Source organism: Aulonocara sp. 'chitande type north' Nkhata Bay, linkage group LG18 (genome assembly GCF_057382095.1).
Source record: "Aulonocara sp. 'chitande type north' Nkhata Bay isolate Kocher_YH1m ecotype deep benthic linkage group LG18, A_spYH_male_GT1.1, whole genome shotgun sequence".
NCBI lineage: Eukaryota > Metazoa > Chordata > Actinopteri > Cichliformes > Cichlidae > Aulonocara > Aulonocara sp. 'chitande type north' Nkhata Bay.
The window spans coordinates 16,737,199-16,749,231 of NC_141361.1; the positions used below are offsets into that span (position 1 = coordinate 16,737,199).

The window sequence follows — 12,033 nt, forward strand, 5'->3', positions numbered from 1 at the left end:
TGCTGCTGGACTTTTTCAATCAGTACTTTCAACTACAAATGTTCCCAAAAGAGAGGGCATTTGATCAGGTCAGAAATTAAGGTTAGAGCAATTGGAGAAGGGATCAAAACAGGGAGTCCAAATGATTCACAGCATGATGGCATGCTGTGAATCCCCCATCACCCCCACCCCGACTCCACCGGATAATCGTGCATCGCAATATATGTGTTGTGTCACAGCGACGGCACGGAGCACACACTCTATATCAAGCATTACCTTTGACTTTTACTTTGACTTTTAACAGACTATGATATGACTGCCTTTGAGGAGGAGCCTGCCTTCAGGCGTGCTGTAATGCATGCCTCATTGCCTGACATTTAGGTTCTTTGTTATTTTCATGCTGATTTCAGATTTCGCTGACACACAACCAAAGTGTGTATGCTGAGTTTTTATTTTTTATTATTCCTCCCAGCTTACAAAGATTACATTTCCTAATCAACATCCACCTTTTCCCACATGTAAACATCTAAACAAGGGAGTGAAGGGATGTGAATTCAGAGCAAAGTGCTGTGTTTGAAAAGCTCTCCTCCTACTGTACAAACATAAGAGGTATCAGCCTTACCTTAGGGCTACTTTCTTAAATGAAAAAGGAAAAAACCTTAAAACAAGGTTGAATTCAGTCTGAAAATGTCTGTTTTTTTTAATCATTTTGATTAACACAGGGCAGATTTGTTATTATTTGCTTATTTAGTTGAGCACAGGGACTATCACTAATCAATGGGAAGGAACTGTTTACCAATGCTCCAACCGGCGTGACTTACTGTACAGGCAGGCAGTCAGAAGGTTTTTAGGAATGCTCCCAACTGGCACCAGGAAATCTACGGGCAAAATGAGTTTAATAAGTTGTCCCAGGGGCCCATCTGACATTCTGGCTCTGTGCTCAGAGCACTCCAGCCATGTCTCCTCTTTAACACATCAGCTTTTAGACAGGAGAGTTCATAAATGTTTTCCAGGGAGAGAGAAGAGGGGATATTTTGCATTACCACTTGTGTTCAGAATTTTTCACTGGGGAAATGTACGCTAGATTAGTTTTTCTCAATCAATAGCTCTCTGAGGGTTGCTCGTCAAAGAATTCAGCTCATTAAAGAGTCTTTAGAGAAAGAAACAGTGGGTAGAAATTACACTGATCTAATGTCAGCATCAAGTAAATGTTGACAAATTTAGACTTTAAACTGTCATGTCTTTTTTTTTTGCACTAGTAAATATTCAAGAAATTTTAGCATTGACGTTTTGTCTTGACTGCAATAATGTAGCCTTTATGGCTATTGATCCTGCAGCTCCCTTTGGAGCACAGTGCCAGAATCACTTCACAGTTGCAAATGTTAACATTTCTACAAATGTTAAGAATGAAGAATTTTTGACTGATAAACTTGTGCTTTCGTGGAAGCAAATTTGGATCCCTTTCAACACATGCTTGCAATTTCGTTTTTACTGCTCACTTTGAGTGTAACGATTTAATATTTGTGTGTTTCAAGCTCCTAATTCTTGAGAATGTGTTGTAGTCAGCGTGGAATTCAGCTGGCTCTAATTAAGATGCGTATTGTTTGTGTGCGTGTGAAAAGTCGAGCACAAACTTAACATTGAGGTGTACCAACTGTCTAAAAAAAAGAAAAATAGGAAAAATTTCTCACATATCTGATATTTGACCATACCACTCTTTTTTTTCTCTCTCTCTTTTTTAGACGGTTACACTGTACCAGGAACTACATCCACATGCACCTCTTTGTGTCCTACATGCTAAGAGCTATAAGCATTTTTGTAAAAGACGTTGTTCTCTACTCCGGATCGACATTAGACATGGAAGGAGTCAGTGTGGAAGACATCAAGTCTATTTCTGAAGCCTCACAAACCGACAAAACGCATTTTGTAAGTAAACCAAATAGAAACAGAAGCAGCAGATAAAGTTGTTGTCGTAGTCAGTGAACGTGCAGTACTCACAAAAAAATATAATGTCAGGATTTGTTTGCTTTACGTGTACACATAATTTGATTAGTGTTGCTTGGTGTGAAGAGTTGTGTTTCCGCATGGGAAGTGTTAGGTAAGTTTTGCAGGAGTCTCAGTTGCTTTTCCAGTACTGCAGCAAATAAACTGTACTGCTTGTCACCGTGCCAAGGTTTTACTAGGCCAGGACTTGGCTTTCCTGAACAGAGTCAAGTCTGAAAAAATTTGTAAAGACTGTGTACTTTTCACGGATGCTTTAATACACAAACAATTTACACTATATATTTAGGGATATCTTTCATCCTCTGTATCTCTGCAAAGTGACTTATACTGTATTCAAACTGCTTAGTAAGTGAAATATTGTGTGTGACACAATGAGGGAACTTAGGTGTGTGTACTCTGGCATAATTCATCATTTTATGTATGGAGCAAATAACCTTTTTTAACCACTTATTTTCTTAATTAAGAAAAAGAAAATGTAAGGTCTGAACCACAGACCAGTCCGATCACAAAAGGTCTGACGCTCCTGCAGAAATCACAGGCTGAATATGTGTATATAATGCAAAGCCTTCTTCTTTATAGCAAAATTGGAATTAGGTGCAGCAACTTATTGCACTTTATTAATAAGGATGTATGGAAGCTCAACTCAGTCTGAGCTCTCTTACTCAAACTTTAAGTAGTCTTCATGAATAGTCCCCGAGGCTTCTTAAAGAGATTCCAAAATTCCTATTTGGATGCTTGTTCTGTTCTCTGTGAAGATATTGCTGCAGAATTTTTGACACACTGCAAACCAGTTGAAATATGTCAAGTTTTCAGCTTTGGGAATCACCTGTTGGTTCAAAAATACCTGTCAGACTGTGTTATGTGCGTACTTTTTGTTTGTATATTCAGCTAAAGAAATGGAAAGAAATTATGGGTTTAATGATACTGTTTAAAATTGGTTCTTTGCTAAGTGCAAGTTAATTGTAGACACAACACTCGCTCGTCCTTTGAGTTGTGTGCAGTACTCTGTGCTTTGAGTCCCAACTTTAGTGTTTGCGGTTAATTTTGTTGGTAGTCTATTGATACATTTATGTCACATTGCTTTTAAAGATTAATACAATTGGCATGAGAGACACCGATCATTCACATATAAAATGTGCTTCCCGTATGTTGCATGGTGATAACGCACTTAGTTTCAAAACTTTATTCTGTGCATGAAATAAAACATTTTCACTCAGAACTTTGAAACAGTGGGTTCAAAAGCTTTGTTCCACACAAATACAGATAATGGATTAAGACACTGGGATGGACACAGAAAATAAGAGGCTGCGAATAACACAGGAACAACATTTGTGAATTAGTGCGCTTGGGACTGATAATTAGACATTGCGTAAGAACTGAGTTAAGCCAGTGAACTACATCCATTCTCTTTATTTGTGGTAGAAATATATATAGATAAAAAGAAGTCAAACATTTAATTAAATTATTATTTAATTGAATGTTTTAATAAAACAGACGCATTTCAGAAAGCTGCAATAATAATCCATTGGTCGACCATATAACACCGTAACTATGAAGCGCAGATGCTGTGAAAAAACTCCACAGTGGACTCTGTATGTGCTGTCTGCATGCTTTTAATCTGCATATTTAACATGCAGCATATTTACCAGACTTATCATCTGGTCTTAACTCGCTAGCATGATGATGTTTTGGTTCATTTACAGTACAAACATAACACAGCAGAGGTTAACAGAAATGCTGTTAGTTTGCAGGTGATGAATATTAACCTGTTGCTAACTCTAGTACAATTACAGCAATGTTTATTAATGTACACTGTCCCTGTTAAAAATAAACAAACTCAGTTCTATTCAATTCAATTTTATTTAAATATTTAGAAATGATCAAAATAATCAAACAAATAAATAAATAGACAATTACTGATCACATGGAAACTTATGAAGGTACTAGATAAAAAAAAAAAAAAATCAAAAGATTACCAAAGCCAGTCGTGGTAGACGCTAACCTCTTTTTGTCTGTAATTCCACTGATACCCATCTAATAATCTAATAATTGCTAAATTTTGTAATCAAGAATCTCAACCCTATAATGGGAAAGGCAGATGGCCACGACGCTTGAGACCTGAAGCTTTCTTAATAAGTGAAAACGTATACTTGCTGGTGGTGGGAGGAAATTGATCCACGCCCTCTGGGGACCAACAAAATTTAACAGCAATCCATTAATGCTCAAATGCGTACAATGGATTGTTAGCACCCTATTATGGGTTATGTCTGGGAAGGAGTCATATCTCTGTAACTACTCGCCCCAGTTTGTTTGTTTTTTCAGAAATTTTCTCATCCCCCCCACCCGTAAAAAAAAAAAAAAGACATGTTATTTTTTATCAGAAAAAGAGTCTGGCTAAAAAACCAACATATACAGTAATGAGCCTAAACTCACACAGTGATCCATGAGCAAAATGTGGGATGGCCCGAGGGATGGTTTTGTCGGAAAACCCCAGTAGATCAACAGTTTCTGAACGACTCAGACCAGCCTGTCTGCCACCAAAAACCATGCCACATTCAAAGTCGCTTAAATCACCTTTCTTCCCCATTCTGATGCTCAGTTTGACCTTCAGCAGGTCATCTTTACTATATCTCCATGCCTAAATGCATTGAGTTGCAGTCATGTGATTGACTGATTTGCAATAATAAGCAGTTGAACAGGTATACCTAATGAAATGCCAGGTGAGAGAGTCTTCATTTTTCTGACACTATCAGAGTTGTAAATTGCCAATATATCATTCATGTTTATACTAGCTGGAGGTCAGCTAACAAGATTTTAACCTCGTTCGTGCCTCTAAAGTTGCTCAACAATTAGCGGTGTGGCGAAAAGCAGCAGGAGTGAATCCTGCCTGAAAAATAATCATGCCTGTGGTGAATAATCTGAACATGAGTAACATAAGCCATATTGTTTTGCACCTTTCAACAAGAGGTCAGTCAAACGTGCATGACATAAAAATGCATGAAGACAAAAGTTGCAGCTGCAGACACAGATAAATTAGAGCATTATTAAATGGGAGACTATAAAAAAATAAAATATATTTTAAAAAAATGGGTAAAGCACTTAATGTGTGAATTAATTTTATTTATTACAAGGTTGTAGCAAACAGAAATATCTAAGCCTTCAGTGGAGCAGTCCTGCTGAGTTTTTTTCATCTTATCTGGATTTTTTGGGAGCTCATTTCAGCGCTGATGCACAGTATTGCAAAAATATATTCATTTCTCAATGCAATTTTGACAGTGTGCAGGACTTTGTTTGCAATGTTAGATCAGTTTCCCCTGCTCATATTCAGCTGTCTCGTGAAATACATGTGCAAAGTGTTTTTCTGCTCAGCTGTGTGATGCATAAAAACCAAATTCTTCCTCTCCATGCTTAGTCCTGACCCTGGGGGATAGCGAGTAAAACCGTACCCAGACAACTTGAGAGGCGTGAATGGTCCATAATGTATCAGCAGGCGTGAAATGTATTTTGGACCCAAACCTTCCAGTGGCCTTTAAACCAAGCAGTATTTGATATTCAGCTCTGTGGCACATAGGAAACCAGCGCTGACATGAGAAAACTGTAGAGGCCCACAATCCATGTCAGTGTCATCATAAAAACCTATTGAAAGTGCCCTTCTAGTTTATCACCTGTAGCTGAAATCAGAGTACCATAGGTGTATGTTAGAGTTATAAGGTATGTGTTTAAACTTTAAATCTGTTGCTTCTTTTCTTCTTCTCTCTATAGATTACCTGTAAGGTGGTCGTGACCTTGTTTATGTACTTCCTGGCAACTAATTACTACTGGATTCTCGTGGAGGGTCTCTACCTCCACAGTCTCATTTTTATGACCTTCTTCTCCAATAGAAAGTGCCTGTGGGGATTTACTGTGATTGGATGGGGTGAGTTTGCTTGCTTAATTTACATTGTACTTGCATGTTCAGTAGATCCATTGACCTGCAACGCAGCTCTTATCAAAGGAATTAAATTTTTGATGGTGTAATTAGCATGCAAATAAGTTGGAACACTTTGAGGTACTTCCATATCTGCTGATGAAATTCTCATGAATAAGAAAGGACAATGGAGAATGACTCATCTGGAGAAAAAAAAAAGAAAAAGATTTTGAATATGGGCTTTACAGTTCCTGCATTGTACACACTGTGCGTATAAATGTCATAAGCACAGCGCATACAATGTGGATGCTGTGCTACCCGGATTCTTCTCACATGAGCAAATTATTTTTTGTCTTTTTGATAAATTTTTTATGATACCAAGTTAGACATTTTTTATTTTATTTTGCAGGTGTACCAGCTGTGTTTGTAACCATTTGGGCAACTGTGAGAGCCATGTTTGCAGACACAGAGTAAGTGATCCATAGAAGCAATTTAGTTTCACTACTTTCCCATTAAGTGTGTGTGTACAGTTGTGTATGAATTAACCGCACATATTTGGTATTAGTGTGTCCAATAAAGCTTAAAGTGGCCAAAAATCATGTATTCAAATTCGATTTACAAATGGGCAACTTCACCTGGGTCAAAACTGCCAAAACTCCCAAACCAGACGGGCAGAACTTCAACCACCTCCAACTACCATTATCTGCAGTGTCCACATTGGTCCTGTACCACAGTAAAATATGAAGTTTCTGCAGCTGGGAGCTCGCGACTAAGCTTGTATCCAGCAGCTGTAGAGTGGAACTAAACCACATAATTCTCTTCTCTGTCGGTGAGAGAGCAGCAGAACATTTCTGCCTCCTGTCTGGGTTGTTTTATTGTTTTGTTTTTTTTTTTAGCAAAAAAACCTACCATACATGATGATAACCACAATATGTACCTTTGCAATATATTTGGGAAACTGAGTAAACATAATAATATCCATATGGCTTAAAATCTAGCAGTAAAACCGGCCTATGGTTAATACCATACTTAACCTAAATCAAATGCTGTCATTGTGCATTGTCTATAAATCTTTGAAATGACATCTGGGGTCAAGTGAACTTTAAGATTTGCAAGGCTTTGAAATAACAAAATCTGCTCTTTTTATTTGGAATTAAAAGTTCTTTGAGAGCCATAAAACATGACCTGATGTTGTGTTTGTGCCCTTTCTGTATATCCGACATGATGGCAGAAAACAATACCCCCCCCCCCCACAAAGAAGGTTGTCATATCACTTGTTTATTGATGCCTTGTTATTATTTGTCTATCACAGGTGTTGGAACCTAAGCGCAGGCAATTTTAAATGGATATATCAAATGCCCATCGTGGTTGCTGTAGTGGTGAGTACGTGCTGATTTCAACTTTCCCCTACCGTGTGCGAAATGACAGTGTTTCGCTGCACCTGTGGCATCACAGCTGATGGATAAGACACCTTTCAGTGATTCCAATTACATCTAATTCTAACATTATGTTTCTATTTCCTCTTCAGATTAATTTTCTGCTATTTCTGAACATCGTCCGAGTCCTGGCAACTAAACTGCGAGAAACAAATGCTAGAAGGTGTGACACCAGACAACAGTACAGGTGCTGCGTACTAGCGAAGTGCAAAATTATTATTTCTTTTTTTCAATATTTTCTTTTCTGAGTCATGTTACGATTCATTTGAAATTTAATGCTGCAACCAGCAAAGGTAACATTTAGCTACATCATGAGATGCACACGATATGGACAAAAGTCTTGGGCCACATCTCTTTGTAAAATCATGGCTAGACTGCATCTAGCCATGCAGTCTGCCTTTACAGGCATTTGTGAATTAATGGGTCGGTACTGTAATAGTATGTCACCATTGCAACAAGTCAGTTTGTGACATTTCTTTCCTCCTAGATATTTGCGATTAACTGCAAGTGATATTACTGCAAAGTGGAAGAGCTGAGGAACCACAGCAACCACAGTAAAGTTACAGAGCAGGGTTGCTAAGCGCTGAGGGGTTTAGTGCGTAAAAGTCACCACAGCTCTGCTGACTCTGTAACTGCAGAGCTCGCAACCTCCTCTGGCATTAACATCAACACAAAAATTGTGCGCCCAGAACTTCATGGGAGAGCAGCTCCTGTACGCACCTTTGTCCATATAATGCATTTTTGTAATCACTTATGCTTCTCGGGGTGACAGTCTATCCCAACTGTCAAAGTAAAATAAATCCTGGGAACATACTCGACAGGTTTCTAGTCCATCACAGTGCACGTACAAACACACCTAACCCTAAACGACACACTTTTATCTGCAGTGAATTTCCCCACATAGCCTAAGTCTTACAAATGTGGGAGAAAACCCACACAAACACAGGGAGATTAAACGTGGGAAATTCTCAACACAGACTACAAGGTCATCTTCAAATTGCATTCCAACTGTTCTGCACTGTTCAGCATTCAATTTCAAATGATTTCAAATATCATCAAAAAAATCATCAAACCCTTGCATGTAAAAAGCTGGAAATTAAGCTTGATTTGTGTATTTATTTATTTTTTGCTAACAAATGACTTTAACCTTCAATCCACCAACTCATCTTTATTGTTGATCTATCAAAATGAGATGTTTATAAAGTATTGTGTTACGATTTTGAATGTTACAGAAAACTGTTGAAGTCCACGCTGGTGCTGATGCCTCTGTTTGGCGTCCACTACATCATATTCATTGCCATGCCATATACAGAGGTGCATGGGATTCCATGGTTGATCCAAATGCATTACGAGATGCTCTCAAACTCCTTCCAGGTAAAAATCCTGTGATGAAAATTTCATTTTATTCTGATATAAATAATGATGTGCTCAAAAAATCTAATAGGCGTGATTTTTCAGGATTTTAAATGTCCTAAGGGTTAACCTTATCACCAAAAACCAGTTAGTGAATGTCCAGTTGTTGCTTATTGTTTAGTTCTTGAGTTATGGTTAGATCCTAATCAAGATTAAAAGAACAACAGGAGTAGCTGATGACTGAAAATATCAAACAAAATGCCAAATTTTACAGCTAAAATGTTAAATTAAAGTGCATTGCAAAGATATTTCACTCACGGATAATGGGAGTAAAAATCACTGTTTTCTATATTGCAGGGATTCCTAGTGGCAATTATATACTGCTTTTGTAATGGAGAGGTAAGAACTCAGAAATGTTGCCTTTTACACATTTTTACTTCTGCTTTTATGCATAAAAAAAAGTATTTTCTCTTCTAAGGTGCAAGCTGAGATAAAAAAGTCCTGGAGCAGGAGAACTCTAGCCCTGGACTTCAAAAGAAAAGCTCGAAGCGGCAGTAACACTTACAGCTATGGACCTATGGTATCACACACCAGTGTTACCAATGTCACTGCCAGAGGACCGCTGGGCCTCCACCTCACCACGAGGCTGGGACCGGCGCCTGTGAATGGGCACAGGAACCTCCCTGGGTATGTGAAAAATGGCTCCGTGTCAGAGAACTCTATACCGTCATCGGGACAGGAGCTCCACATTCCAGCCGAAGAGCATTCTGCGCATACTCGGCCTTGTGAGGACGAAAAACCCTCGCCCGTGGTTGAGGAGGAGAGGGAGACAGTCATGTGACCTGCAGGACGCTGTCGACACTGCCAGTTTTTTTCTCCTGTGAATTGAGCCGGAACATTGCCAAGCGATGAGGCTCGAGGCAGAAAGGCCGTATCGCTTTTGCGGGCTTATTTGATGGGTGATGACTGTCGTTGTTGCAGCAAATAACTCTTTCACCAACCGCCTGCCACACTGAATGTGTAAAATGTTGAGAAGAGGACTGCCGTTCTTTACTTCTTATTCACTGCCATAACTGTTGTTATCCTTCATTTATGTTTCCTCTGGAAGCAATCATCTTGTGGTCATTTTTTTTTGTGCATAAGTAAAAACTGGGGTTTTGTAGTTACTACAATGGCCAAGAATACCCTTAATCACCAAAGTAAAGCCAGGTGGGTACTGAGCGCTCTCAGAGGCAAAAATGTTGGCAATTTAATCAGGAAGTTTTGAATGAAGATTACGTGTGACTTTAAAACTATTAATCCTACTTGTTGAGACGTGTTCATGTTTCCTGGTGTGGAATCTCATTTGTTCTGCATTGGATTAAATCCACTTCAGCGTAAAAGGGAAGTTACTCAGGTAATTGAAGTCCTCTGTTGTTGCACACCTATTTTTATACTGTTCAAGTGGTGTTTTAGCATAGTCAGCTTTTTGCTCCAGAGGATCCATGTGTGTCATAAAAGATTATTTTGTGTTTCTCTTCCGTTCACACACCGCTCCCCCCACCCAGTATTCAGTCCTCTGACTCCACAGATTTTGAATGGTTAAAATGAATGTACTAGTTTTTAGTTTTTTGTCCATATAAAATGTTAATACTCACACGGCCAAACTAAAAACACCAAAGTAAGAATGTCTTTGCAGACAACCCTTTTCTCTGAGTAACGTCATGTAACTCAAAGGAAAACTGTATATACTGGATATATTCTCAAAGTTGTCAAAAGATGAAGCCCTATTAGAAGGCACAGGATGGAGGCAACAGTCTTATTAATATTCCAGAGGAATATTAATTTAAGGAGGAAACAAAGAGTCTTAAATTCCCCGTGGGATTCTAGGAGTGATATTTGTGATGCTCTAGAGAAAAAAAACTGAAGTTACTACTACACAGTATTTTTTACAGGTAGTCAGTCCAGTGTTGTGCTGCTTCTATGATGTATATACGAGTCACGATGTTTACAAAAATCAGAGATACATTCTAATTGTGAGCTTAAAGTGTTCCTATGTATGGATATGTTATATGTTATAAAGCTGTTTTGATGTTTTTGTTTTTTTCATGTATTGGTTTATGGGATGTTGGCAATATTTGGTTATGTACATAGGCCAAAACAGAACAGTTGAATATCTTTGTAATTTACTATACTTAGCCTGCATGATTGGCAGGGTAGCTCACATGATCTATTATACCAAAGAGAAAAGACATGATAAGCTGCCAGAGAAGAGGTTATACTGAAGATTTTATTTGTATTATCCTCCACCATCACGTTTACAGTGACCAGATTGTCTTAATTTTGCAGTAATATTTTATTTTTTTCTTGTCTTTAAAAAAATATTTTGCTATTATATATAAAAGACCAAAACCAAGAATGATTGAACTTACAATTTCAGTGTCATATAACAAATTCCCGTTTGCCATAGAGCTCCTAGCTGCTTTTGACAGTCAAAAGGAACATTTTCATTCTGCTATAATTATGACGTAAGCTTGACTGGATTGACTACAATAGTAATTACAGGTGGCTGCATGCCGCAGTGATGAAAATAGAAAAAGACAGACTGAGGGAAACCTTTATAAAGTCATGTTACCGTACCTTGCTGCCACAGAAGATTTAAATATCTATCATCCATTTGTATCCTTTATAATGGGTAATTTAATGCATTTCTCCCAGGCTTGTGACAACTGAAAGTTAGCCTAATTTGCAGACCATCAAAGAGTATACCATGTTACTGTTGTATAATCCAGTTTTTCACTCAGAGGTCGGGCAATGTCAGAGCATGAAGATCTTTTTTTTTTTTTTTTTTTGTAAATCAAGAACACTTGGAAAATTCTCTTTGACCACTTTAATACCCTTTAATATGGTGTTTTGTTCTGATTGTATTATGTAAAAAGATTGTGTTTTGGAATCAAGTGTACAATAGGGCCAATAACCGTAGAGCTAAGGTTGTATTTCATTGTTTCAAATACCTCTCATGGAAGTATAATGTGTATTCCATTGTCATTTATTTATCTTGTGCCGAAGTGTACTCAGTGGACTTGACTTTATAGTCTTCATGCTTTAGATACTGTAATGCGGGCAGTGACACATCATTCAGTCATTCTCTCTTCACTCCTTTGTGATGTAGGCATGTTGTAGATACCAGTGTAAACTTCAGATGAGATTGGAGGATGCTTTCTGATCTCTATTGTTCATCAGTGAATTGTGAATAAGATAATAAATCTATAATTCTACTGTCTTTTCATATCCTAATAAGACACAAACATCAATAATGTAATAATGTATCCGCATATATTTTATTATCAATATAATATACAAATTCCACTTTAG

The 12,033-nt window shown here is 37.9% G+C and overlaps 1 protein-coding gene across 1 annotated transcript in view; it reads left to right on the forward strand.

The window, feature by feature from the left end:
- pth1r (parathyroid hormone 1 receptor) overlaps positions 1-11,985 on the forward strand; it is a 43,705-nt gene extending 31,720 nt beyond the window's left edge. Inside the window, exons 6-13 of the mRNA XM_086271003.1 lie at positions 1,722-1,905; positions 5,746-5,899; positions 6,300-6,360; positions 7,203-7,269; positions 7,419-7,513; positions 8,559-8,700; positions 9,037-9,078; positions 9,158-11,985. Of these exons, the coding sequence (XP_086127129.1) occupies positions 1,722-1,905; positions 5,746-5,899; positions 6,300-6,360; positions 7,203-7,269; positions 7,419-7,513; positions 8,559-8,700; positions 9,037-9,078; positions 9,158-9,520 (1,108 nt within the window). The 3' untranslated portion in view covers positions 9,521-11,985. The remainder of the gene's footprint in view (positions 1-1,721; positions 1,906-5,745; positions 5,900-6,299; positions 6,361-7,202; positions 7,270-7,418; positions 7,514-8,558; positions 8,701-9,036; positions 9,079-9,157) is intronic.
- Positions 11,986-12,033: the final 48 nt, after the last annotated feature.